The sequence below is a fragment of the Rhinopithecus bieti genome, unplaced genomic scaffold (genome assembly GCF_001698545.2).
Source record: "Rhinopithecus bieti isolate Rb0 unplaced genomic scaffold, ASM169854v2 scaffold_9997, whole genome shotgun sequence".
NCBI lineage: Eukaryota > Metazoa > Chordata > Mammalia > Primates > Cercopithecidae > Rhinopithecus > Rhinopithecus bieti.
Genome location: NW_016806398.1, coordinates 2,628,377 through 2,655,497, shown reverse-complemented (window position 1 = coordinate 2,655,497; position 27,121 = coordinate 2,628,377). Strand labels below are relative to the sequence as shown.

The 27,121-nt window shown below is 43.1% G+C and overlaps 1 protein-coding gene across 3 annotated transcripts; it reads right to left on the bottom strand.

Moving 5' to 3' along the window:
• Positions 1 to 1,520: 1,520 nt before the first annotated feature.
• Positions 1,521 to 26,714, bottom strand: WDR31 (WD repeat domain 31). Of its 3 annotated transcripts, none has more exons than XM_017875977.1 (11): positions 26,582 to 26,714; positions 22,688 to 22,840; positions 18,647 to 18,789; positions 17,770 to 17,899; positions 15,685 to 15,759; positions 9,560 to 9,704; positions 9,361 to 9,461; positions 8,067 to 8,134; positions 6,913 to 7,054; positions 5,103 to 5,265; positions 1,521 to 3,541 (listed from the first exon to the last, which is right to left on the bottom strand). In XM_017875977.1, exons 3-11 carry the CDS (start codon positions 18,760 to 18,762, stop codon positions 3,381 to 3,383), a joined length of 1,101 nt encoding a protein of 366 aa, XP_017731466.1. In that variant the 5' UTR covers positions 18,763 to 18,789; positions 22,688 to 22,840; positions 26,582 to 26,714; the 3' UTR covers positions 1,521 to 3,380. The 3 variants fall into 3 exon arrangements, with proteins under 3 accessions (XP_017731466.1, XP_017731465.1, XP_017731467.1); XM_017875976.1 differs by having other exon boundaries at positions 17,770 to 17,902; positions 26,582 to 26,713; XM_017875978.1 differs by lacking the exons at positions 17,770 to 17,899; positions 22,688 to 22,840; positions 26,582 to 26,714 and having other exon boundaries at positions 18,647 to 18,740.
• Between the last annotated feature and the right edge of the window lie 407 nt (positions 26,715 to 27,121).

The following is a 27,121-nucleotide window of genomic DNA, read 5'->3' as shown; positions in this document are numbered from 1 at the left end:
GGCCGGGTTCCAAGGGCTTATCCACCTTCCTGGAAAAAAAGTCAACTGTCTTTGGAAAATTCCTTGACATTTTAGAGGGGCAGCCTCTAAAATGAAGTGTTCAATGAATGTTCGAGGAATGAATGAATTTTAGCAGCCTGTATCTTAGGTGCTGAGAGTATCTGATCAGGGCGTATCAGACTGAAAAAAGTCCTCTACAAACACTAGCATTTACTAATCTATTTTCTACTTAAAATGCATAATTTGACATCAAGCACACATACAGTTTATGGAAACAATTTTATTGGTAACAGAACCCTACTAACTCATCAGAGCCCTACTATTTTCTCACGTGTACTTTCCTTCTCCTGGCAGCCTGTCCCCTTCCCTAGAACCCCCTCCCAACTCATTCCCGTGGACTTTCTGACTTGCTGCCTCTCTCCCTTCTGGGAAAAAGTGTCAGCTGATGCACTAATAATCCAGCACATGCTAGGACTGTCCCTGAGACAGCTGTCTACTGCCCCTAGGCACTTGGGCAGGGGATCTCCTTGGAGCCAGAAAGTTAATAACTGGTCTTTAAGATACAAACAATGTCATGGTCTATGACTTTGTGACATGATGCAAAGGAAAGTGCTTTGAGTCAGGCAGACCCAGATTCGTATCTCAGCTCTTCTTAATATGTATGTAACTTTGGGCAAAGTACTGCATGTCTCTAGCCCTCAGCTTCCTCATCTGTGAAACGGAAATAATACAGGGAATATTGGGAATAACAAATGAAAATAAATGTATTTAGCCCTCTAGCTTCCTCTCCCACTACTTCTTTGTCTTTCCAGAGTTGAAAGACCCATAACAAGGAATCAAAGGAGAGCAAAACAAGACTAAAGGGTTAGAGGATAAGATGTAAGAATGGATGAAGGGATGGTAAACGTTTATTTTTATTTATTTATTTTATTTTGAGACAGAGTCTCTCTCTTTTGCCCAGGCTGGAGTACAATGGTGCGGTCTCAGCTCGCTGCAACCTCCACCTCCCGGGTTCACGCGATTCTCCTGCCGCAGCCTCCTGAGTAACTGGGACTAGAGGTGCACACCACCACACCCAGCTAATTTTTCTATTTTTAGTAGAGACAGGGTTTCACCATGTTGGCCAGGATGGTCTCGAACTCCTGACCTTGTGATCTGCTTGCCTCAGCCTCCCAAAGTGCTGGGACTACAGGCATGAGCCAACGCATCTGGCAGAATGGTAAATGTTTAATATGGAAAGGGAATATTTAGTCTGGACAGAGAGGACAATAAATAATTATGGTTACCATTTGTCAGCACCTTTCCTGGCATTTATTTATTCAGACGGAGTTTCACTCTTGTTGCCCAAGCTGGAGTGCAATGGTGCAATCTTGGCTCACCGCAACCTCCGCCTCCTGGGTTCAAGCAATTCTCCCACCTCAGGCTTTCGGGTAGCTGGGATTACAGGCAGGCACCACCACGCCCGGCTAATTTTTGTATTTTAGTAGAGACGGGGTTTTTCCATGTTGGTCAGGCTGGTCTCAAACTCCCGACCTCAGGTGATCCTCCTGCCTCGGCCTCCCAAAGTGCTAGGAGCCACTGCACCTGGCCTTTCCTAGCATTTAAAATAGCTATGTCCAGTCTTCAGAACAGCCCTGTGGTGAGGTATGATCATGAGCCCCATGTTATAAAGTGAAGAGGAAACAGATTTTATAACTTGCCCAAGATCATCCAGCTAAATGGAGAAGTGGAGATTCAAAGTCCAGTCTGACTCTTTGTACTAACTTAAGAACAGACTCTCAGCTGGATGCAGTGGCTCATACCTGTAATCTCAACACTTAAGGAGGCTGAGGCAGATGGATCACTTGAGCCCAGGAGACTACACAAACACACAAAAAATTAGCCAGGTGTGGTGGTGCATGCCCACATTCCAGCTACTCAGGAGGATAAGGAGGGAGAATTGGTTGAGCCCTGATGATTGAGGTTGCAGTTAGCCATGATCACACCAAGAGAGGGAACAAGGAAGGTGGCTGTCAGCCACTGGTATCAGAGACAAGCAGAGGCCAGAGAAGACAAATGCAAAATATTTCTTTGGCTGGGACTTGTCAGAAAGGGAATCTCCAGGCCTCATGTGCCTTACGTGTGGGCATCTCTGAAGGCAGAAAGGACTCCATTTTCCCTGGATGAAAATGGGCCTGTGATCACGAGGCTGAGGTCTGACTCCTGGGGGCCACACAGGCAGGCCTGAGCACCTTGCCCCTCCTCACTGAAGGGGGCTTAATGTCGGGGCACAGTTGACTCCATCCCTCTTTTCCTGTATGTTTTTTTTTTTCAAGACAAGGTCTCTCACTCTGTCACACAGGCTGGAGTGCAGTGGCACAATCTCAGCTCACTGCAAACTCTGCCTGCCAGCTTCAAGTGATTCTCCCACCTCAGCCTCCTGAGTAGCTGGGACTACAGGCACACGGATATAGGCTTGTCTCCAACTCCTGACCTCAAGTGATCCACCTGCCTCGTTTTTCCTGTATGTTCTAATGTTATTTCAGGGATCCCCTTTGCCTCACTCTGGCCATTCCAAAACATATATATATGTTTCATTTATATAAATCCAAATAAAAATATTAAAATTGCAAGTGAGATATTTTTGGCCTTAACCTTTGAATTTCAATGTTTTCTTATCTGTAGAGCAGATGTGCTAACTCCTATAATTCTGGGCAATGCCCATGTGATTCTTGGCCGCTTCAAGCCATCTCAGGTCTGATTTTCACACAAGTTCAGCAGCACTGGGCTAGAAGGGCACCGCCCTCCCACTCTGCTGCCACTTTGAATAGAAGTCCAAGCTTTCGCTTGCTTGCCCTGACTTTGATTCTTCACATTGCTGAGGAGCAGTGACTGAAGCTTAATCTCATTGTCTACAGTCTGTCTCCTCTATGGAGCTGCACTATTTTTTCCCATCTCAATTATTTCTGATGTAACCAAAACACTCTCTCTCCCCATTGCCTTTTTTCTTTTGTGAAGACTTGGAAAGGGTCAGTTTCAGAGGCTTGAGCCCTGTGTTCTGACTTTCACAGACAGAGGCCTGCCACTCTTACATTTACAGGTCATCATTCTGAGCAATAAACTTTTTTTGAAGAGTAGTCCTACAAGCTCACTAAAAAGTTGCATTTGTATTTAACTTAAATAGAGAACTTTATGTGTAGTCCATGTTTCTGGACTCTATGCCTGATTTTGAATCACTGGACTTAAATTATTTGACTTACAACACTGATACATCTTCTAAGTGAACCTAAGCAAAGAATACCAGCCCTACATCCCACTCCCCACAAGATAAATGGGAAAGACACAAAGCCACGCTGAGAAAGGGCCATGGTTTGATATTGTCCAGTGAGTGTCTCTTGGCCTCAGAATGCTGCCACTTCCTGCAGTTCCAGCCCTCGGCTGTGGTCCATTCTGAGTAAGTGAATTCCTCTGTTAAAACTTGCACACAATAAGGAGATGGCGTCACCAACAGCCAGAGAAGTCAAGGGTCCTGATCCATCCAGAGACAAGGTGAAAAGGCAGGCTGGGGGGAAAAGGGGAACCAGCAGATTAGGCCAAGAGTGTAGCATCATGAAACGTGATATCTTCATGAGAAATGCGAGGAAATAAAGCATTTGCTGTACATATCTAACCAGTATGAGAGAGGACCCACTTCTTCAGAGGAAAGCATACCAGGGAGGTCAGAACTTGGGCCAACCCCACGACATCAATGGTAGAGAATGGCACACGGGCCAAACAGGATGCATTCCATCACCAAGAAGTATCAGGTTCTCACTGGCTAAAGACATGTTACAAAGGTGCCCTCAGTCACCTGCCCAGAGAATAAAGCAGGGCCCAGGCAGGGAAAAACATACAAGAATACTGGTCTTTAGCTGCTGGCTTCCTGGGGTCTTGATGCCTTGGAGATGAAGGATAATGGGGGAGCCTGAAAGGCATTCTTTAGGGGTTTCAGCTGACCCATCTCCCTCCATCTGCACCTTAGAGGCCACTCTTCTAAAATCTACAGGCTCATACCTGTTGGGCAGGGAATCTGTGCCACTTGGTCAGGTCAATACTTTCAGACCTCGTTCTCCCTGGTAAGGTTTAAGATCATTAAGTCTAAAACATCTGCTCTTTCTCCTCAAGCAACTGTTACACCTGGGTGGCTGGAGAAGCCACTCCAGGTGACAGTACAGCAGGCTGTCCTTACTATGGAAGTTTGGCTTGTGGCCACAGCTATTTGCAGAGTGCCCACAAGACACGGTCCGGCCTCTATTCTCTGAGGGAACTACCCTGTCTCCCCTGAGAGGAGCTGAGTTCTAGAAGACTGCTGTAGGAGAGATTTGGTTTAAAGTTCTTTAAGTCAATGCTATTTCTATCTATGGCAGAACCCTGTGTCCAGGACAGAACAGATGGAGGCAGTGGCGTGCTGGTAAACCAGCTTTCTGGAGGAAAAAACACCACCACCACTGATTCATAGCACTTGTCAATTGTCATGGTGTAAATACCTCCACCATGATCAGATTTCAGGCTACCAAAGGTTTAAAAACCAGTTCACAAAAATCCTGAATATTTAACAATCGGCCAGCAGGGGCTGACTCTAGCAGATCCAGGAATCTGGGGACCTGGGTTGCATAAGACATCCTTTTTCTCTGATGCTTTGAAATGTTATGAGCTTACTGTGTTCTTAAACTTCAGCTACAGAATCAAAACAGGGCAGAGACTTTCTGAAACTATCCTTACTCCCCCTTAACCTCACCAAAAGCTGAGGGTTTCATTTTAGTCCTCGAAAGAAGAATTCAAAAGTGGCAATTCTTGTTCTCTTTTCCAGGTATTTTAAGTGTCACAAATTAGAATCTGATGAAGAACTTCAGGTAGAAAGAATGTAAGAGCCAAATCAATGTGAGTTCTCAGGAATGAGTCTATACAACACAGTACCAGGGGATACATGGGGATAGCATCTTGACATCACCTCTTAACCACAGGACTAGACAGTGGCAGAAGATGGGTGGCTTTGTAATGCTGAGCAATGGGAAGAGGGAGTTTTAAAGAAGGTTTTAGGACTTCATGTGTCTTTTGAGGAGAACTGACAGCAGGCTCCTTACCTCCAGTATCTTGGTTCCAAATCTTCACCTTGCAATCATGTGATGAGGTAGCAATTAAAGGCATCAAGGCCAATGCTCTTGGTAGAAAGACGCAGGATGCAACAGTCTGGAAATGCCCCTTATACTCACATATTCTGTTTCGAGTCTGTCTTAGGTCCCACAACTGCAAAGTAATGACATGGACCAGCTCATACTTACTCATCTAGCTTCGTCCACGAATCTCCCCCCGCTCCCATGATGTACCTATTCCCTCCACTTACCTGCTCACATATCTTCATCCATCCACAGACCCAACAACCCCCATCTAGTGATTATTTTAAGCCTCAACTATGTCTCAAACAACCCTGGTTAAGAATGTGTCGTAAGTTTTTGCCTTTTTAATGGTTAGGGAAGTAAAAGCTCCTAGTCCTACAGCATGATGGTGTTCCATCATGGGGAACCCGAAACAACAGTATGGGGTTGTTTGCTTTCATGGCAACTCAAGAGCTGCTTTATTTCAACCTCTTGGCATCTGTGGGTCCTGTGGGGACCCCATGGTTAGAAGTACCTCATAGGTATAAGTACATATAAGTGTAGACATTCTGATTTAATGCCTAGATGCTGAACCTTGATGTGTGAAGACTAGTGTCTACAAGAGGGAAGTGCCAGTCAGTGCTGCCAGTCCTACTCTCATAGATACAGATCAGATCACAGCTGGAGAATAATGTTCAGGGAGGAGAGCAAATTTAATTATGTCCAAAAAGATAATGAAGTTATCCAGGGAATAGCTGTAGGAGCTGGAAATGTTTCACTTAGAAAAGAGATGCTACATTCAAAGGCTGCAACACCCCAATCTACCATTTACTAGGGATGTGGTCTTGTGCAAGAGATGTCAACTTGCCATGCCTCTATTTCCTTCTCTGTGAAATGGGAATTATAATAGTACCTAACTCATGGGGTTGTTTTTAAGGATTAAATGAGATATTACATGTAATGTGCTCAGCCCAGTGCCCAGCACACAAGAAATGTTCGATAAAATAGGAGGCATAATTGTTCTATTTGAATACTAGATAACACTTTTAATTGATATTCTACAATTATGAATCAAAGGTGCTTTGGAGGAGCCTAGGCAATCTATTCCAAAATTAACTGCAAGGAAGGTATATGAGTAAGGGATGGAGTAGGCCCTGGACCAACACTAGAACTCCAAATTTCCTAAAAAGCTTGAGCTTCTTTTACTGTGGCCATGCCTATAATGGGAATAAATCTCGTTCTTCAAACAGTCCCTCCCCTCTCCAAGCTCTGCTGCGAGTAGAGACATCAGCAGACTAGTTCTGTGTTTAGCTCTTCCCCATCTTGACTCTCATCCCATTCCTATTTCCTACTACCAATTCAGAGAGTCCTAAGTTGATGAATGTTTCTTTTCTTTTCTTTCTTTATTTTTTTGAGATGGGGTCTCCCTTGTTGCCCAGGCTGGCCTCAAACTCCTAGGCTCAGTTGATCCTCCCAGCCCAGCCTCTGAATAGCTTGGACTACAGGCACATGCCACCATGCCCAGCTAACTTTTTAGTTTTATATAGAGACAGGGTCTTGCTCTGTTGCCCAAGCTAGTCTCAAACTCCTGGGCTCAAGTAATCCTCCTGCCTCGGCCTCCCCTATGAATGTTTCTTAAATGAAGCAACTGGAATGCAAAGATCACTCACAGTATGCTTTTGAAAGACGCCTGAGCCATTAGCAGAGCTCGCCTGTGTAGCGCAACTATAGGCATGAGGCCAGAGTAAGTGATCTGTTCATCAGCAACCAGATACCTGGACCTCACACAGTCTCCTACCGTGGCTTCACAGCCTTCTCCTCCAAAGCCATTGCTGCAGGAGATACACTTGTGTCCATCCACACTGACTTCACAGTAGGTCTGAATGTACTGCTTTGCAGGAAACATATGAGCTACCTGCAGCCCCCGACTGTCCCATAATCTGAAAGAGATTAGGGCAGGAAATTAGCTTGTAGTAAATGTGACTGAAATACATCCATATTGTCCCACTATCATAAAAGTCTTGGCTCTTTGCTGTGTAGGCCAGCCAGATTGGAATGGCATGATTTACCTAAAAACAGCAGCATGAACCAGATCAATCTCTGAGACTCTAAAGCTGGCAGGAAGTAACCAAATTGAATGACATCTGAGTTCTTTCTATTTTGAGATCAGTTAATAGAAATTGAGACCAAGCATCTTAATTGTACAAGTTAATTTGTTAATTTGGTCCTTTGAGGCACTGCTTTCCATGGACAAAAGGATATTTCTGTGCCTGTGACTTAAATTTTTAAAAAGATACTTATTCTGCTATGGAAGATCAGTCATCATTCAGAATCGGTTACAGAAGATTTACATACAGATCATGGCCATACTTGGCTATGGGGTCCACTGGGGAGTATTTTGTTTTGCTCCTTATTTTATTTTTACCTCTTTACCCCATTCCTACCATTTTCTAAGGAGAATCTCTTCTGAGATCCAAAGTTTCTAGTTTTGCTCTCCGGTCTAAGAACTATTGACTTTACTGACTCCCCTGATGCTGATTTCCACCCTGCTTCCCCAGGGAGGGCTTCAGCTGAAGGCTGGGTGACTGAGAACACCAGGAGCCATGCAGGAGTAGCAAGGAGAGCCAGGCAGCCCGACAGGGTAGGACAAGCAAGTGACTGATTCTGGGGTTAATCTGAACACATTCACATAGCAGGAGCTGGCTGAATCAGATGCTTTGAAACCATCTAGAACAGGGGCTTTTACCAGGTCTGATCTCATGGCATACAGTCTCTACCTTAATGATCCATGGGGCCAGAGCAGAGAGGCCCCACCACCAGTGAAGGGCAGAGGAACAGAAGGCTCTGGGAAGGGCAGAGCAATGTGGAGAAGCAGAGTGGGAATGGAGCCATGTACACATGGGAGCCACAAACCTCACAAGAAACACTTTCACTGCTGCTCAGTAAGCCCACCTGAGGGTTTTATCTTCCGAGGTCTGTAGTATGTATGGTTCTCTGGGGACCCAGCACAGGTGAGTGACCTAGAAAAAGCAAACTGTTCAGAACTTCTCACACCAAGTCATTCCTCTGCTGTAATTCCTGTCAAATGTGCTAACTAGCATCACTGTGCCTCTTCTCAAGGATTCTAAACTAGCAAATTCATTTACAGGCATCTTACATTTTGCAGATACCTATCAGTCATGCTCTACCTGCATCTCCCAGGTTATCAGCAGCAAGGGAACAGCTGGGCCAGTTGTGAGCACCAAAATACATGCAGGCACCCTTAGAGTACCTGAAACCCCAGCCGTGTGACAAATAGAACAGCACCTGTTGTAAGGCGGGTTCACTGAAACTCTAGCCCAACACCTCATGGGGATCAGGAAGAGCATTCATGTTTCTCTTTATCCCTGCAGGCCCGTGCTTGGACAGGCATAAAACAGTTTCCAAAATAACCCAAACTAACAGGATTTTCTTTTCTTCCAGTAAACTCCACCAATATAGAGGGCATGGGGCAAGCACATCTAACCATTGGCAGTCATCTTCAAAATTAGAAAAGATGACTGGGACAGAAATTTGACGACCACTAAAAGAACATCTACTATGGGTCAGGTACAACGACAGGTATTTCACATCTAGTATTTCAATTCATCCTCTGAAGAACCTTAGCAGGTGATAGAATTCTTCCCATTTTATAAATGAAGACACAGACACTCTAAGAGCTTAAGTAACTTCCTTGAGATAACATAGCTGGTAAGTAATAGATCCATGACTTGAACCTGGGTATGACTGACTCCAAAGGCTCTGCAGTTTATACCAGTCTGCTACTAGAAAACAGGTCCTTCAAAAGCAATGCAAATTCTACATAAAGCAAAAGGTAATGTTTATTTCTCCACATGATGTTACACGTATGAACATACAATAAGCATAAGCTGTGAGCTCCTGGAAGACAGGAACTCTGTCCTTGGTCACTAACCCTGTTCCTAGCACAGTGTCTGGCCCACAGAAGAAAAGGAATAGTGAAATAAATAATGAAGACCATTTTTAATTCCCACATGAGTGAGTAAAATCATTGTCTGGAGCAGAAGACTCAAGGGACCATCTAATCTAATAACCCCGAGAGGCCAGGGTCTCACAGCAGGTTAGGGGACAGCAATTGGGACCCAGGCTCTAATTTCTGCTCGTGGGCCTCCTGATTTCTCTCCTGAGCCTTTCCTTCACCCCATGCTCCTTTCTGCTGCCCTGTTCTGTACCAAGTTCGAGTTCATACCACGTTCCTGGAGACAGATGCTCTTTCCACACTCTGTCCTGTCACCATATCCCACAGAAGCAGGGTGTTGTCCCGAGAGCCAGTGCACAGCTGTGATGAGTCTTTGGAAACAATGGTGAGAAGACAGCCTGTGAGAGGGGACCTGAATGGGCTTTTCAGAAAGTATCAAGGTGTTGGGAAGAGGTTCACTTTGTTTTACCTGGACTCACAGCCAATCCGGTGACCACCATGGCATGGCCACACAATTGCTGCCTTGGTTGTGAGGAACCGTGCAAGTCCCACATCATGACCATCCTGTCACGAGAGGCGCTGAAGAACTGGCTGGAATTGGGAATACAGGTTACCTGCTCAGGGAAAAAACAATAACACTGAAATAGCTCTGGTGTGCTAGTTGGACTGGACTTTAAATTGGGGGGAAAAGATGAGTCTGCATAACTCCCTCCCCACACACTTCTTTTTTTTTTTGAGATGGAGTCTCACTGTTACCCAGGTTGGAGTGCAGTGGCGCAATCTTGGCTCACTGAAGCCTCCACCTCCTGGGTTCAAGCGATTCTCCTGCCTCAGCCTCCCGGGTGGCTGGGATTACAGGCGACAGCCACCACACCCAGCTAATTTTTGTATTTTTAGTAGAGACAGGGTTTCACCACGTTGGCCAGGCTGATCTCCAATTCCTGACCTCAGGTGAGCCGCCCACCTCGGCCTCCCAAAGTGCTGGGATTACAGGCATGAGCCACCGCACCTGGCCCCCACACACACTTCTCAAGATTAATACCTAAGCTTGAAATCTATGAATGCAAAGCATGGGCCAGTCTGAATTTCCACCTTTTTCAATGTTGTGCTACCTTTTCCTTTATGTAGCAGATTTCCTCCTGTCCTTCAGTGTAAGGTTAAAAATCTCACCTCCTCAGATCACGTCACCTTGGTGAGGATGTTTCCCCTCTTGGGCTTCCTATAGAACTTCCTCCTGTGGGATTCCTTTTACACCTGATCATTACCACACCCCAAAAATGGATACTGTACTGTTACGACAGGTGATTCTGTTGTACTTATGAAGAATTTGAAGTGAATCTCTGTTCCATTTTATGCGTTTTACCTTGAATACAACTTTGCTTGATATTATCATCCCAACTCCTGCTCTGTTTGTTTACATTTGCCTGATATATCTTTGCTGACCTGTTCTTCCTGTTCTGATCTCTTCCATCATGTTTTTTTTTTTTTTTCTTGGTAACTATGGTAAATATACATAAAACTTACAATTTTAACCATTTTTAAGTGTACAATTCAGTGGCAACAAGTACATTCATTGTTGTATAACCATCACCACTATCATCTCTAGAACTTTTCCATCATCCCAAACTGAAACTCTACAACCTTTAAACAATTACTGCCCATTTTCCTCTCCCAGCAGCCGCTGGCACGCGCAATTATTCTACTTCTGTCTCTATGGACTTGACTATTCTAGGTACCTCATATAAGCGGAATCATACCATATTTGTCCTTTTGTGTCCGGCTCTTACTTAGCATAATGTTTTCAGGGTTCAGCCATGTTGTAACATGTATCCGAATTTCATTCCTTTTTTTTTGAGACAGGGTCTTGCTCTGTCAACCAGGCTGGAGTGCAGTGACCTGGTCTCAGTTCACTGCAACCTTCCCTTCCTGAGCTCAAGCAATCCACTTGCCTCAGCCTCCTGAATAGCTGGGACTGTAAGTGTGTGCCACCACACCCGACTAATTTTTGTATTTTCTGTAGAGATGGGGTTTTGCCATGTTGCTCAGGCTGGCCTCGAACTCCCAGGCTCAAGTGATCTATCTGCCTGGGTCTCCCACAATGCTGAGTTTACAAGCATAAGCCACTCATTCCTTTTTAAGGGTGAAAAATAGCCCACTGTATGTATATTACCACATTTTGTTTATCCATGAATCTGTCAAAGGACATTTGGGTTGTTTCCAGCTTTTGGCTATTCTAAACAATGTTGCTATATATATATGTGTGTGTGTGTGTGTGTGTGTGTGCGTGTACAAATATCTGTTCTATGTTTACTGTTTTACTTTCAATCTTTTTTTTTTTTTTTGAGACGGAGTCTCGCTCTGTCGCCCAGGCTGGAGTGCAGTGGCCGGATCTCAGCTCACTGTAAGCTCCGCCTCCCGGGTTTACGCCATTCTCCTGCCTCAGCCTCCCGAGTAGCTGGGACTACAAGTGCCCGTCACCTCGCCCAGCTCATTTTTTGTATTTTTAGTAGAGACGGGGTTTCACCGTGTTAGCCAGGATGGTCTCGATCTCCTGACCTCGTGATCCGCCCGTCTCGGCCTCCCAAAGTGCTGGGATTACAGGCTTGAGCCACCGCGCCCAGCCCCTGCTTTCAATCTTAAAGCTGCTTTGCATTAGATATGTCTTATTTATTTATTTATTTATTTATTGAGACACAGTCTCACTCTGTTGCCCAGGCTGGAGTGCAATGGTACGATCTCTGCTCACTGCAACCTCTGCCTCCCAGGTTCAAGTGATTCTCCTGTCTCAGCCTCCCACATAGCTGGGATTACAGGTGGGTGCCACCATGCCTGGCTAATTTTTTTTTTTTTTTTTAATTTTTGGTAGAGATGGGGTTTTGCCATGTTGGCCAGGCTGGTCTTGAACTCCTGACCTCAAGTGATCCACCCACCTCGGCCTCCTAAAGTGCTGGGATTACAAAAGTGAGCCATCGTGCCCAGCCTAGATATGTCTCTTTTAAACAATGTATAGGTGGCTTTAGTTTTTAACTCAGTAAGAGTACTGCCTTTCAATAAGTGAATTTATCCCAATTACATTTACTGCTATCATATATATGTTTGATCTTGTTTCTTCCATCTTTTCTGTTGGTTTTGAAAAACATTTTGTCATATTTTCATTGTCTTCTTTTTCTATAAAATTGTATATTTATTTTAGATTTATTTTCCCTTCCTTTATATTTTAATTTAAATAATATGTAACCTGAGTTCTTCTCATGATACCTCTATATATGTATTAATATCTTTAAACTCATATTCTCAATGTATTAATTTCAGAAAGAAAAGAATCTCTTGTAAGGAAAAAATTTTTTCTTTAATTAGCACAATTATATTACTTCTGGCTCGTTCCCACTTTTGTAGGTTTTTTATCCAGTCCATTATCATATTATTAATATTTTGCATTTTATTCATATAAATTTTTTAAAGAATTAAAACAATTACATTTCTTCTCATAGCCCTAGTTTTGACGATTCTTTAGACATAATTCTGTGTTTAATTGGACTGAAGGCTCAAACAGTGAATTCAGTTTGGAACTTCTTTAATATTAGTTGGCTTTATTATTCATCATTCATTCGCATTTTTTTGTTTGTTTGTTTGTTTCCCTCTTGTTGCCCAGGCTGGAGTGCAATGGCGCGATCTCGGCTCACCACAACCTCTGCCTCCTGGGTTCAAGCGATTCTCCTGCCTCAGTCTCTTGAGTAGCTGGGATTACAGGCATGCGCCACCACACCCGGCTAATTTTGTATTTTTAGTAGAGATGAGGTTTCTCCATGTTGGTCAGGCTGGTCTTGAACTCCCGACCTCAGGTGATCCACCCGCCTTGGCCTCCCAAAGTGCTGGGATTACAGACGTGAGCCACCACGCCTGGCCCATTCACATTCTTTAATAATATACCTTCAACTATATTATTCAGGAATGCTTTGCATATGGCAAGATTTTACGAATTTAAGAATGTCTTTCCATGCCTTTACATAGAAACAACACTCTCCGCACATAAATAATCTTTCTCTTTCTTCCTTTCCTTTCTCTTTCTTTCTCTCTCCCTCTCTTTTCTTTTTTTTTTTTCTTTCTCTCTTCTCTCTTTCTCTCTCTCTCTCTTTCTCTCTCTCTCTCTTCCCTCCCTCCCGCTTTCTTTCTTTCTGACTGGGTCTCACTATGTCACCCAGGCTGGGCTGCAATGGTGCAACTATACCTCACTGCAGCCTCCATCTCCCTGGCTTAAACGATCCTCTTGCCTTAGCCTCCCAAGTAGCTTGGACTATAGGCATGCACCACTATGACCACTGAATGTATTTGTATTTTTATTTGTAGTATAGACAGGTCTTGCTATGTTGCCCAAGCTGGTCTTGAACTCCTGAGCTCAAGCAATCCTCCCACCTCAGCTTCCCAAAGTGTTGGGATTATAGGAATGAGCCACCCTGCCTGGCCAATTTTACTTTTAATAACATTTTCCTCAAATCTTTTCTCTCCCAGATAATTCTTCTATTGTCTCACTTTTTTTTTTTTTTTTTTTTTTTTTTTTTTTGAGACAAATCTTGCTCTGTCACCAAGGCTGGAGTGCAGTGAAATGATCACAGCTCACTATGGCTTCAACTTCATGGACTCAAATGATCCTCCCACATCAGCTTCCTGAGTAGCTGGGACTACAGGCGTGCACCACCACATCCAACTAATTTTTTAATTTTTTGTGGAGATGAGGTCTCGTTATGCTCTCTGGGCTGGTCTCAAATTCTTGGGCTCAAGCAATCCTCCTGCCTTGCCTTGCCAAAGTGCCAGAATTACAGGCATGAGCCACTGCCCCTGGCTTGTCTTATTTTTTCAACTTATTGTTTCATAGAGTACATGTTCTCTTAATTTATAGAGTAAAAAGCATTAATCAAATTTTATCTTTGCTTCTTGAGTAGTTCTTCCTTCAAAGTGTATTTTCATCTGACATTAGCTTGTTATATGTGTATTTTTAAAAAATCTAGGCATATAGACCTCACTTTGGATCCTTTCTGCTTATTAATCTTTTCATCTTTGAATGAGGGCAAGTCCAATCTTTGGCAGTAAATTCAACAAGGCTCAATACATGCTCAAGTATTACATGCACACACACACACACACGCATGCATGTGCACACACACACACAAGTGCACGCATATATACACACTCACACACAGTCAATTCTCTCTCACTTTCTTTCCTTTCAGTCCAAGGTCTACTATAACTTGATTTGTCATGCTGAATATTCATGGTTGATTATGTCTTGATTTGTCATCCTGAATATTGATGGCTGATTATGTCTTGTCTAAATAGCTGAGACTACAGGTGTGCACCAACGTGCCTGGCTAGTTTTTTTTATTTTTTGTCAAGATGGGGTCTTGCTATGTCCCAGGCTGGTTTTAAACTCCCGGCCTCGGGCAAATCACTTGAGGCCAGGGGTTGGAGACCAGCCTGGCCAACCGAGCAAAACCCCATCTCTACTAAAAATAAAAAAATTAGCCAGGTGTGGTGGCACACGTCTGTAATCCCAGTTACTTGGGCGGCCAAGGCAGAAGAAAAGCTTGAACCCGCGAGATGGAGGTTGCAGTGAGCTGTGATCACACAACAGAGAGAGTGAGATTCTATCTCAAAAAACAAAACAAAACATTCCTGGCCTCAAATGATCCTCCTGCCTCAGCCTCCCAAAGCACTGGGATTACAGGGATGAGCCACCATGCCTGGTCAGTCCTTCGGCATTTTAGGGTGACTAGAAGAAAGAGAAGCAAGCTGGCAGCAGCCTCAATTTTGTTACATTGTCTTGTTTTACTGGTCAACAATCTATGTCCTTAGTCCTCATCTTTCTAAATAAAGGGCTGTTGGGAGGACCATTCAGGAGCAGCTCTTTTAGTGAAATCTGTACTCTGTCAAATATCTGGGGATAAGTGAATTACAGCATGGTGTTCCCTATCAGTCTAGTTCAGAACACAACGTATCTGGCAAGCAACTATCATATTCTGTGCTATGGGATTGTGGCTGATGCCTAGTTTCATTATAAAGGAAGTGTGTATCTTAATTTTTGGTTCATTTAGGTGGACTTCAGAGCAGGGAATTATATATAAACTGGCATTCTCTATCATTTTTGCTGGAAGCTCACTCTGGTCTGTAATGCTATCTAACAAATTAATTTTTATTTCATTGTTATTGAATGTTCATTAAATGTCCCCAACTAGACTAAAAGGTTGCTGAGCACAGGGATTTTGTCATTTTCCTAGCTATGGTAAGCACAGGGTAAGCCTTCAGTACTATACCTGTTGAGACAGGATAGGTCAGAGAGAGTTGTTATCAGCTGTGTTCTGTTTACTACCTGTGCTATTAAGGGCTTAATGACAAAAGAAAAACTGTGTTCGATATGCCTGTAACAACAACTAAGTGAATGGTTTGCTCTGTTTCTCCTGAAGTAGGACTTCACAGCATCAAACAAAGCCTTTGCATTTTTCCTTAAGATCAAAGATTCAGTCACCCTTAATATTTAGAACTATTAGCTATCCTTTATTCAGTTCCAGATCGCCTTCATAATAATCATTTGACAATTACCTTGGTGATCTCATGTTCATGTCCTTTGAACCTTTTCACCACATTTCCAGTTTTCCAATTATACGCCACAACTGTCTGAAGAGAGTAAAGATTTTAGTTTCATTACTCAATTCTTGTTAAAGTGACACTAGCATCTACTGCATTCCCACCTTACTTTCTCCCTCCTCACTCACTCCCTCTCTGTTCAGGGACTTGCTCAAAGCATTAGGGGTTCCCTGTTGTGGCCATCCCTCCTCATGTGCCCCTCCTTTGAGTTTCTTTTCTTTTCTCCTGGTGGTTCTCTGTCTCTCCCTCTGACACTAGACCACTGCTCTAAACTTACTGATGGGTTTGGGCTAACATTCCCCAAGGAGAAATGATTCCACTGGAGGTTCTGGCTGTAGATGATGAAGGAGAATTCCACATAGGGTTAGATTTGTTTTCCCTACTGTACTGTATATTTTTGTTGTGGTGCTTTTTAAAAAATTTTACCATTTCAAGCTGGGCACAGTGGCTCATGCCTATAATCCAGCACTTTGGGAGGCTGAGGCGGGGAGATCACCTGAGGTCGGGAGTTAGAGACCAGACTGACCAACATGGAGAAACCCCATCTCTACTAAAAATACAAAATAAGACAGGCATGGTGGCACATGCCCGTAATCCCAGCTACTCAGGAGGCTGAGGCAGCAGAATCCCTTGAACCCAGGAGGTGGAGACTGCAGTGAGCCACCCTGCCCGGCCTAGATTTTAAGACAAAATACTGTCAATTAAATTAGGATAGTTAGATGCATCCTGATTTAAGAAGTGTTACAATGTGAAAACAGGGCCAGGCACAGTGGCTCATGCCTGTAATCCCAGCACTTCGGGAGGCCAAGGCGGGCGGATCACCTGAGGTCGGGAGTTCAAGACCAGCCTGACCAATACGGAGAAACCCCATCTCTACTAAAAAAAAAAACAAAATTAGCCGGGTGTGGTGGCACATGCCTGTAATCCCAGCTACTCAGGAAGCTGAGGCTCGAGAATTGCTTGAACCCAGGTGGTAGAGGTTGAGGTGAGCCGAGATCGAGCCATTGCACTCCAGCCTGGACAACAAGGGCAAAACTCCCTCTCAAATAATAATAAAATAAAATAAAATGTGAAAACATGCATCTTAGAACCAGTGGAATACAGTATGCAAATGGAAATTGAAGATTCTAAAAGGCTATTGAAAATGAGAGACATTATTATTTTTTTTTTTTGAGACAGAGTCTCGCTCTGTCACCCAGGCCGGAGTATAGTGGCCCGATCTCGGCTTATTGCAACCTCCACCTCCCAGGTTCAAGCAATTCTTGAGCCTCAGCCTCCCAGGTAGCTAGGATTACAGGCATGTGCCACCATGCCCAGCTAATTTTTGTATTTTTAGTAGAGACGGGTTTCACCATGTTGTCCTGGCTGGTCTTCAGCTCCTGTCCTCAAGTGATCCACCTGCCATGGCCTCCCAAAGTGCTGGGATTATAGGTGTGAGCCACCGCACCCGGCCCATTATTAGTATTATTCACTACAAGAAGAATTAGCAGTTGTGCTACCAGTATCCCAGCTGTGAGTGCTATGATAGATCCAAATATGAAGGAGAGAAATGCGACAATGGGAGGAAGGAGGACAAAAACACAGGGAGGAATCATAATGCATACCAGTGTAAAGAGCATAAAAGAAGAGATTAGAAAGTTCCTTTTGCTGACAATTAACTCCTGTGTCTCCATGTAGGTGTAACATGGCATTGGTGGGAAGTATGATCTCTGCCATTTATAGAAAGCATGTGGGTGGTCAGGCATAGTGTTAAGGATCTCACCTACGTTCTTTGATTTAATCTTTATAACCACCTGTGAGGTAGCATTATTATTCCCACTTAACAGATAATACTGAAGCTCAAAAAAATGTAAAGACTTGTCCAAACGAATGGGAAGTGGCCAAGCAGGGATTTAAACCCAGTCTTCCTAACTCTAAAGCCCATATTTTTACACTCATCAACCCTGCTCCAGAAATGCAAACCCTAGATAGACTTCCTTTCAAAATATCTTCCTTTCCCTGCAATAAAGTTCGTTTCCCGGGAAACACTGCAAACCCCACCTTATCTTTCCCTCCAGAGACACAAACATCTGAGTTCAAAGCAGCAACAACAGAGACGGTATCCATGTGAGCTGGGCTATACTCTTGAAAAGCTTTAGTCTGAATTCTCTCTTCTATAATTTCATCAGGCCTGCTAAAAAGAGTATAGAAAATGAGAGACCCAATGGCATGGGAATGGATGGGGGTGTGGTGGGGTAGGAGAAGAATGTGGGTTAAGAAGGCAATTCAGGCTAGACTAAGGAGGAATATTTAAAAAGGAGAAGAGAAGGGAGACCCACTGACATGGTCAGCAATGGTATTATTTATTCTGAAAATGTGCAGAATGACTGAAGGATTGGAATCTGATAAAGGGAGATCCTGAAGCCAAGAAGCCAGGAGTCTTTCTTTGCTCACACTAGCAATTAATCCTAAAGATTTAGGCCCCTCTGTGTATGGGTGCAGCCACTAGCTAATAAACTGACTGTTTCTTTCTTTTGAGACAGGGTCTCACACTGTTGCCCAGGCTGGAGTGCAGTGGCACACATGGCTGGGCTCAAGCAATCTTCCCACCTCAGCTTCCCAAGTAGCTGAGACTATAGGCTCATGCCATCATGCCCAGCTAATTTTTGTATTTTTTGCAGAGATAGGGTTTTGCCATGTTGGCAAGGCTGGTCTCGAACTACTGAGCTCAAGCAATCTGTCCACCTTGGGCTCCCAAAGTGCTGGGATTACAGGCATGAGACAGCACACTCAGCCCTGACTGTTTCTTATCCAAAAGAAAACACACTAAACTATTCAGGGAAGGCCATCAACATTCACCCTGGGTCTTCTCTTTCTTTAGTGGAGAGTTTTAATGGGGCATGATAAAACCTGGGCTCCCAGGGGAGGATTGCTGTACCTGTATTTGTAAGTGCTGTGTTTGAGTTTGCTTTGCAGTTTCCCCATCACGGCACAAAACCTACACCAAACCTTCTGTGGAGGAGCTTGTTTCAGTTGGGACCTGAGTAGCAGCATCCCTTGTGGCTGCTGGAAGTTGCGTTCCTTGTTTAATAAAAAGAATACATATTGTTAATTTTGTTAGGCACAATAATGGTAGTATGATGTTGAAAATAAATCCTTTTTTAGACTAATTAATTGTATGATTTTGCTTTTCCTCCTCACCCTGCTTCACCCTTACGGCCCTGAGGTTGCAGATACACAAAACAAAACTGATTTTAAAAAAGACTAAGAAGTCCTGTAATAACTAAAAAACAGAAGTGTCATATGGTCCAGCAATTCTTCTCCTGGGTTTACAGCCAAAAACACAGAAACAGATGTTCAAACAAAAATTTGTGCACAAATGTTCACAGCAGCACTGTTCACAGTGGCCGAAAAGTAAAAACAACTCAAATATTCATCAACAAATGAATGGATAAACATCATGTGGTCAATCCATACAATGAAATATTACTTGGCCATTAAAAGGAATGAAGTACTCATACGTACTACAACATGGGTGAATCTTGAGAACATCATGCTAAGCAAAAGAAGTCAGACACAAAAGGCTACATAGTTCATATTCTATATATATGAAATATCCATAGTTGGCAAACCTAGAGACAAAAAGCAGATTGGTGGTTGCCAAGAGCGGGGATGAGGAAGAGATTGGGGAGTGACTACTTAATAGATACAGATAGAATGTAATATAGAATATCTTAATAGACTAGATATAGTTTGGATATGTGCCCCCTCCAAATCTCATGTTGAAATTTGATCCCCAATGTTGGAGGTAGGGCTTAGTTAGAGGTGTTTTGGTCATGTGGCCAGATCCCTCATGAATACTTGGTGACATCTCCCTGGTAATTAGTGAGTTCTCACTCTATTAGTTCCCACAAGAACTAACTGTTTTTAAAAAAGCCTGGCACCTTCCTCCTCACCTGGTTCCTTCCTCTCTTGCCATGGAATGCCGGCTCTCCTTTGCCTTCTGCCACAGTGGAAGCTTCCTGAGCCCTCACCAGAAACAGAAGCCCACATCATGCTTTTTATACAGCCTGCAGAACTGTGAGCCAAATAAATTGCTTTTCTTTATAAACCACTTAGGCTCAGTTATTTTTTTAAAGGAACACAAATAAACTAAGAGGCAGAGTTTCCTTTTGGAGTGATGAAAATGTTCTAAAACTAGATAGTGATGGTGGTTGCACAACATTGTCTCTATATACTAAATGTTACTAATCATAAATTTTATGTTACATGCACTCTGCCACAATAAAATAAATACTAAGAAGATGTAATCAAAAATAAAAAATAATTCACATTACTGAAGCTTCTTGAAAAAGAAAAGCCTCAGTTATTCTAAAAGGTTATAACCTTCCTTGGTTGCTGGATTTTTTTTTTCTTAATAATTTCACTACGGCACCTCTGTGTGCCAGAATCATGAAATAGATGTCCTGAGATGCTAGAAATAATGACACTAAATGAGACAATATAGGTAATGACCTAGACTAGTAGTTCTTAAAGTGTGATCCATGGATCATGGGGGATTCCTGAGAGCCTTTCAGGGAGTTTGGGAGGACCTCCCCTTTCCAGCTACATCTCTCGGTGAGGCCCTTCTCTCCCTCCCTCTCTCCCTTCCTCTCCTTTTTTCTCCTCCTTCTTCCTTCTCCTCCTTTTCCTTCTTCCTTCTTCCTTTTTTCTTCTTCCTTCTCCTTCTCCTTTCTTTTTTATTTTGAGACAGGGTCTCACTCTATCACCCAGGCTGGAGTGCAGTGGTGTGATCTCACTGTACCCTCCACCTCCCAGGCTTAGGTGATCCTCCCACCTCAGCCTCCCGGGGATCTGGGACTACAGGCTTGCACCATCAGGCTCAGCTAACTTTTTTGTGTTTTTTGTAGAGATGGGGTTTCGCCAGCTCCTGGGCTCAAGCAATCCACGTGCCTTGGCCTCCCAAAGTGCAGGCCTTCTTTTCTTTTTATACCTCAACATAAACAATAGATTACAATAGACTGAATACAGAAGCAGATATCCGAGTCAAATTGTCTCCTGTTTAAGGGAAACATTAGAAATTTGCAAAACCATAAAGCAATACCATTTTTTCTAACTAAATATTTTGGTTTTGGAAAGTATATTTATTTTTCATAAAATGATATTTTATGTTAATATGCAATAGGTTTATTACTAATTCAAAATTAATAAGTACATATCTTTAAAATTTCTGTTTTTTAAAATTAGTTCATTTACTTATTTATTTTATTTCTTTTTTGAGATGGAGTTTCACTCTTGTCACCCAGGCTGGAGTGCAATGGAGTGATCTCTGCCCACTGCAACCTCTGCCTCCTGGGTTCAAGCAATTCTCCTGTCTCAGCCTCCCAAGTAGCTGGGACTACAGGCATGCGCCACTACATCAGGCTTTTTTTTTTTTCTGCATTTTTAGTAGAGATGGGGTTTCACCATTTTATGGCAAGGCTAGTCTCAAACTCCTGACCTCAGGTGATCCACCCACCTTGGCTTCCCAAAGTGCTAGGATTACAGGTGTGAGCCACCGTGCCTGGTCTCATTTATTTATTTTTAAATTTAACAAACCCTGCATGTGGCATTCAATCTCAGTTTTAATGTCAAACAATAGTAGCAGAGCAGGATTCAAATCCAATCTATAACCTACATAAGCAAAACTTCTTCAGGGGTTCTTAATTTTAAGAATGAAAAGAAGTTCTGAGACCAAAAGTTTGAGAGCCAGTGACCCAGAATTTAAATAATGTTAATATTGGATTACATATTAGAATAAAAAGAATAATGAAACATTTTCCAGATTTACTTGTATCATCCCCCTCAACTAACAAGGCTAGAATTGAAAAGAAAGAGAATGAATTATGCATTCAAACGTGCTCCTCCACTCATTCAGGAAACACCTCCTAAGCACCTTATTTATGTAGGTCCTAGACCAGTTGCTGGTGAAACTGAAAAAAAGAGAAACCTGAAGATGTGACCAGCATGAATATTTGCTGGGACCGAAGGAACCTAAGGACCCGTCTCAACTACTCCAGGTCACGTGTCCCCTGCAACTAGCTGTGATATCAAAGAGCTGAGGGAAGTATGGGGGGCAGTGGGAGCACCCAGTCCCCATTTCTTCTGAGGTTCTGCTTAAAAGTTCTAGGAAATGAGTTTCTTATGGGCATGACCAACCTAATTCTAGGAAGAACTGTCTACAGGAGAGAACAGCAGCTAAAACGCATCAACTTAATATTCTCATTCATACCATTAGCGTTAAAAAAATAGAGCTTTCCAGAAGACTTTCAGCCTACGTTTTGAGAAGTAGATAGAATTACCTCCTGACAAGACTAGGTAACCAATACAGAAAAGCATAACGCAATGGAAACAATGTGAGTGGCATCAAGAGACCCAGGATCTACCCCAGCCCTGCCTCATCCCATTATGTGTCCTTGAGCAGCTCCATTCCCCACTCTGGCCTCAGTCTCCCCAGCTAAAAAATTAGGACACTAGATGAAATTATTTTTAGTAAATTATGTGTATAATGAGAGAAGGTCTTTCATTATTCATCTTTGTACCCCGAGTGGCTTGCACAGTACTGTACAACAAAAATACTTGTGAAGTGGCGAATCTAAAGTCCCTTCCACTTCACATAGTCCAGGATTTTCTGTAAGAGACCACAAGATATGCTGAGAGGCAAAATTCAGGATAGTTTTCAAAAAGCTTGGGATGTGGTATTGTTTATAGATAGAGGGTGCAGGGCTTCTTATCTGCCAGCCTAACCTATTTTTCAACATTGTCATCAAACTAACGACAGATGTCATCCACAGATCTAGGTCACTGGAAATTGCAGGTGCTATAAATGGATTGGCTCTGCTCAAAAGTGATTGGTATAGTCAGAGAGCCATACGTCCCAAGAAAAGCATATATATTCATGGGACATTCTACGGGAAAGATAACTTTTAGAATTACTTACCCCCAAACCAATAGGATCTTCTTGGTGAGCTGCCCCATGCAATAATTTGTAATGTGTATCCTTTGGAAAATAGTTCAGGCAGCCACTTCTTAATCTCTGTAATTAGTGGGAAGCCACTGAAGTTAATCTCTTCTCTGTCTAAGCATGTTTGCACTGAAAAGAGATTTACAAGATAAATAAAGACCTTGTTTATTAAAGAGATGGTTAAGTGTAGATTTCCCTCACAAAGGAAGAAATATTTTACAAAATTCCAAGATTATCTCCCTCACATTTCCACAATTCAGGAAAGTATACTATAATGCTAATTGTATATTTTTTAAATATGCAAAATATATTTAAATACATCATTAAACATTTTGATTTTGCTCCTAACATAGTACTTCTGTTCATCAAAAATCTTGAGTTGACTGCTTCAGAGTTTACTGCTTTTGTGAAAAAGGCAATTTCTCCTGTTTTAAATAATTATCCTAGAATTTGAGATGGAAGAGCTTTTCAAAATCACCATATATAAACCATTTATTTATTTCAAGATCTGCAGAATAAGGGTAGAAATATTATTTGCTCAAAATTATAACTACGATCATTTATTTAAAGATCTGTAGAATAAGGATAGAAATATTATTTGCTCAAAATTGTAACTAAGTAAATCTCTTGACTTCTAGTCCAGAATTTCCATTATAAATGTCTACAAAGAATAAACAGTTTTATTGCATTTTAATAACTTAATTTTAATAATTCAAATAAATTCTGAATATTGATTGACAGTACAGCTTATTCTGAGAATTAAGGGCAGCACAGAATAGTCAGAACAACATTTGATTAAATGCATTAGTACCTGCATTAGACAGGACTAGTTGTGAATTATAGCTCAATGTGGCCTTGGGCAAGTTGTTGAACCTCTCTAAGTCTTACTTTCCTATGTGTAAAATAGGATAATAACTCCATCATTGACTTCTGCAAAGATTAAAAATAGCACTTAAAATGTACCAGGAACTGCTCTAGGTTTTATATTTATTAACTCATTTTATCTATTCCACAAGCCTCTGAGATACTGTTACTACAGGCTGAGCATCTAATCCAAAAATCCAAAATTTAAAATGCTCCACAATCTAAAACTCTTTGAGCACTGACATGACATAAGAAGGAAATAGTCATTGAAACATTTTGGATTTCTTTTCTTTTTTTTTTTTTTTTTTAAGACAGAATCTTACTCTATTGCCCAGGCTGGAGTGCAGTGGCGCAACCTCAGCTCACGGCAACCTCCACCTCCCAGGTTCAAGCAATTCTCCTGTCTCAGCCTCCTGAGTAGCTGCGATTACAGGTGTGTGCCACCATGCCCGGCTAAGTTTTGGGTTTTTCGTAGAGACGGGGTTTCACCATGTTGGCCAGGCTGGTCTCGAACTCCTACCTCAAGTGATCCGCCCGCCTAGGCTTCCCAAAGTGCTGGGATTACAGGCGTGAGCCACTGTGCCTGGCCACATTGGAGCATTTTGGATTTCAGGTTTTCCATTAGGGAGGCTCAACCCTTAAGTACATAATGCAAATATTCTAAAATCTGAAATTTGAAACACTTCTGGTCCCAAACATTTCAGATAAGTGATACTCAACCTGTATGGCCATTTTGCAGATGAGAAAAGTGAGGCACAGAGATATCAAATAGCTTGGTCAAGTTTATACTGCAAATAAGTGGCAGAGCTGAACCTTGAATCCAGGCAGTGCAACTCCAGAGGCCCTGTTCTTGACCAGCATATTATACTGCATCTCTACAAAAGCTAGTGCATATAAAGCTTTCGGTTCATTCTGGCAAGCTGTTAACAATAAATTATGGTTACTAGCATGACTGCAAGATTAACAGTGACCATACTGGAAGCATTTTCACACTTATTAATATTGTTCATAATGCACAAATATTAATGCACAAATATACACAGAGAACATATTCAAATGGATATATGAATCTAGAGGATATTAAAGCTGAAGTAAATTATGGCCTCTGATCAGAGCGACTGGACCCAACAAAGCTAAGAATTCATTATGTTACATAGCAAGGCAATTAAAAAGTCTCAAGAACAAAGTATATGAATTTGGGTTATGTCTACGTTGTTGTAACTTATTATGAGTAGACTAAGAAATAAAATACTGCTAAGTTATCTTCCACTATTTTTATTATGAACATGTAATATATTTGAGAGGAGGTATAATTTCTGGTTCATTTTTGTATCTATGATTTGACCTTAGCCTAGGAGAATGAACGCAAGGCAAATAAACACTTGTTGAATTAATTAATGGAATACTAAGATGAACAGTCAGCTTGGAGTTTGGCTCTTGTTGCCCAGGCTGGAGTGCAATGGTGCGATCTCGGCTCACCGCAACCTCTATCTCCCAGGTTCAAGCGATTCTCCAGTCTCAGCTTCCCGAGTAGCTGGGATTACAGGCACCTGTCACCACGCCCAGCTAATTTTGTATTTTTAGTAGAGACAGGGTTTCTTCATGTTGGTCAGACTGGTCTTGAACTCCTGACCTCAGGTAATCTGCCTGCCTTGGCCTCCCAAAATGCTGGGATTACAGGCGTGAGCCACTGCTCCCAGGCCAGTGGTACGCTTTTTAAGGACCCAACAACATAAGGGCCCTTTTAACCTGCCCAACAACATATCCTTTAGAGAGCAGTCACCCTGTTTCATCCCAGACTCCAGACCCAGAAAGGCTGGAGAGGACATGGGAAAATCTATAGACTCAATTTTGGCTCTGGATGTCCCCATTGGTTCCAGCTGGAACCAGGCCTCAGTCTGAATCCCAGCACTTATTTCGATTCTAATCTGCTTTCCAAAGGCCTTGAGATATCCAGTAGTCACTCTAAACCACCCTAAACATAAAGCAGAGAATTCTCTTTTAACTCTCCAGTGCAATATTCCTTGATATACACCAGTACCTATCCAACTGCTCTATTCCATGTAGAAAATGGGACTCAGAAGGCTATGACTTGCTGAAGGTCACAGGGGCAGAGCTGGGTGGACTGCACCTTATTTCCCTGCTCCCCTGTTCATGCAAACGCTGATATCTTATTTCCCTCCGTCTCCGCAAATCTCCCTCTGCACACTTCTGTCTTACACTCTGGGAGACCAAGGCATCTTTAGCCGCCAAAACAATGCTCAAAGAAACAAAAGTATGAGTAGAAACACCTGGAAGCTGGTCTGGTTCGAACTTCTAATGGTACAGATAGCGGAAACCGAGGCCCAGGGAATAAGAGGTTCTTGCCTAGAGTCACATAGGGAGCCAGTTCTAGGCCACCACTCTCAAGGCTGCCTCAAATTTTGGGGATGACTTGTGGACTTGTGTGCAGTTTTTCCTTTCTGTTGCTTCAGATCGCAAGTGCTCCTCTCTCTGCCCATTATACGAACAACTAAAGTTTATTATTTTTTATTTATTTATTTTTTTAGAGAGGAGTCTCGAGTCTCGCTCTGTCGCCCAGGCTGGAGTGCAGCGGCGCGATCTCGGCTCACTGCAACCTCCGCCTCCCGGGTTCTGGCAGTTCTCCGGCTTCAGCTTCCCAAGTAGCTGGGACTACAGGCGCACGCCACCACGCCTGGCTAATTTTTTGTATTTTAGTAGAGACAGGGTTTCACCGTGTTGCCCAGGCTGGTCTCGAACTCCTGAGCTCAGGCAATCCACCCACCTCCCGCAGTGCTAGGATTCCAGGCGTGAGCCACCGCGCCCGGCCTAAAGCTTATTTTTGATGTGGAAAGAGGGGAGAGGAATCCTCCAAGATGGGAACCTAGCGCCACCCAGCACAAGGTCGGCCCTCATAACTGCTCTCGGCTTCGGCCAAAGGACGAGGGTTGCCCGCTCCCAGTCTGCCGCTACGCCCCCTTCTCCCACCTCAGGCTCAGTACCCACCGGTGGGCTCGGGGGCTGGAGCTGGGGCCGGCGGGAACGCGGAGCTGGCTGGTGTGAGCAGCCTCCGAGCCCTCCCCCGCCTCCGCCCCTAGCAGCAGGCGCACGTTGCTAGGGTGGGAGTGCTGACGAAAAGCCTCCGGGCACCCTCTCCGGCAGCCGAACCGCAGTTCCGCTAGCATAAAGCTGGGACAGAACTGAGCGCCCGGTGCTACTCTCTTCGTGTAACAATGCACTGATGAGGTCCAGAGAAGAGGACGCTTGTGCCCAGGACCACGTTGCCAGAAGAATCTAGACAATCCAAGGAAAGCGGGTACCTTTGTACTAGCTATGGAGAAAGCACTTAATAAAGGTCATCTTTTAAATTATTAGTCGCTCAGATATACACGTTGCCGTGTTTCTTTGGAGTTTCTCTGATTTCGACTAGAATAGACTCCAGTCTGGAAGCAAAGAGACTGCAGCTGTAAAAACTGCTCTATTCCTTTCATTATTTTTTTCATCGAACCGTTACAGCCTAGTACCATAGCAAGAAGAGACCCCTCA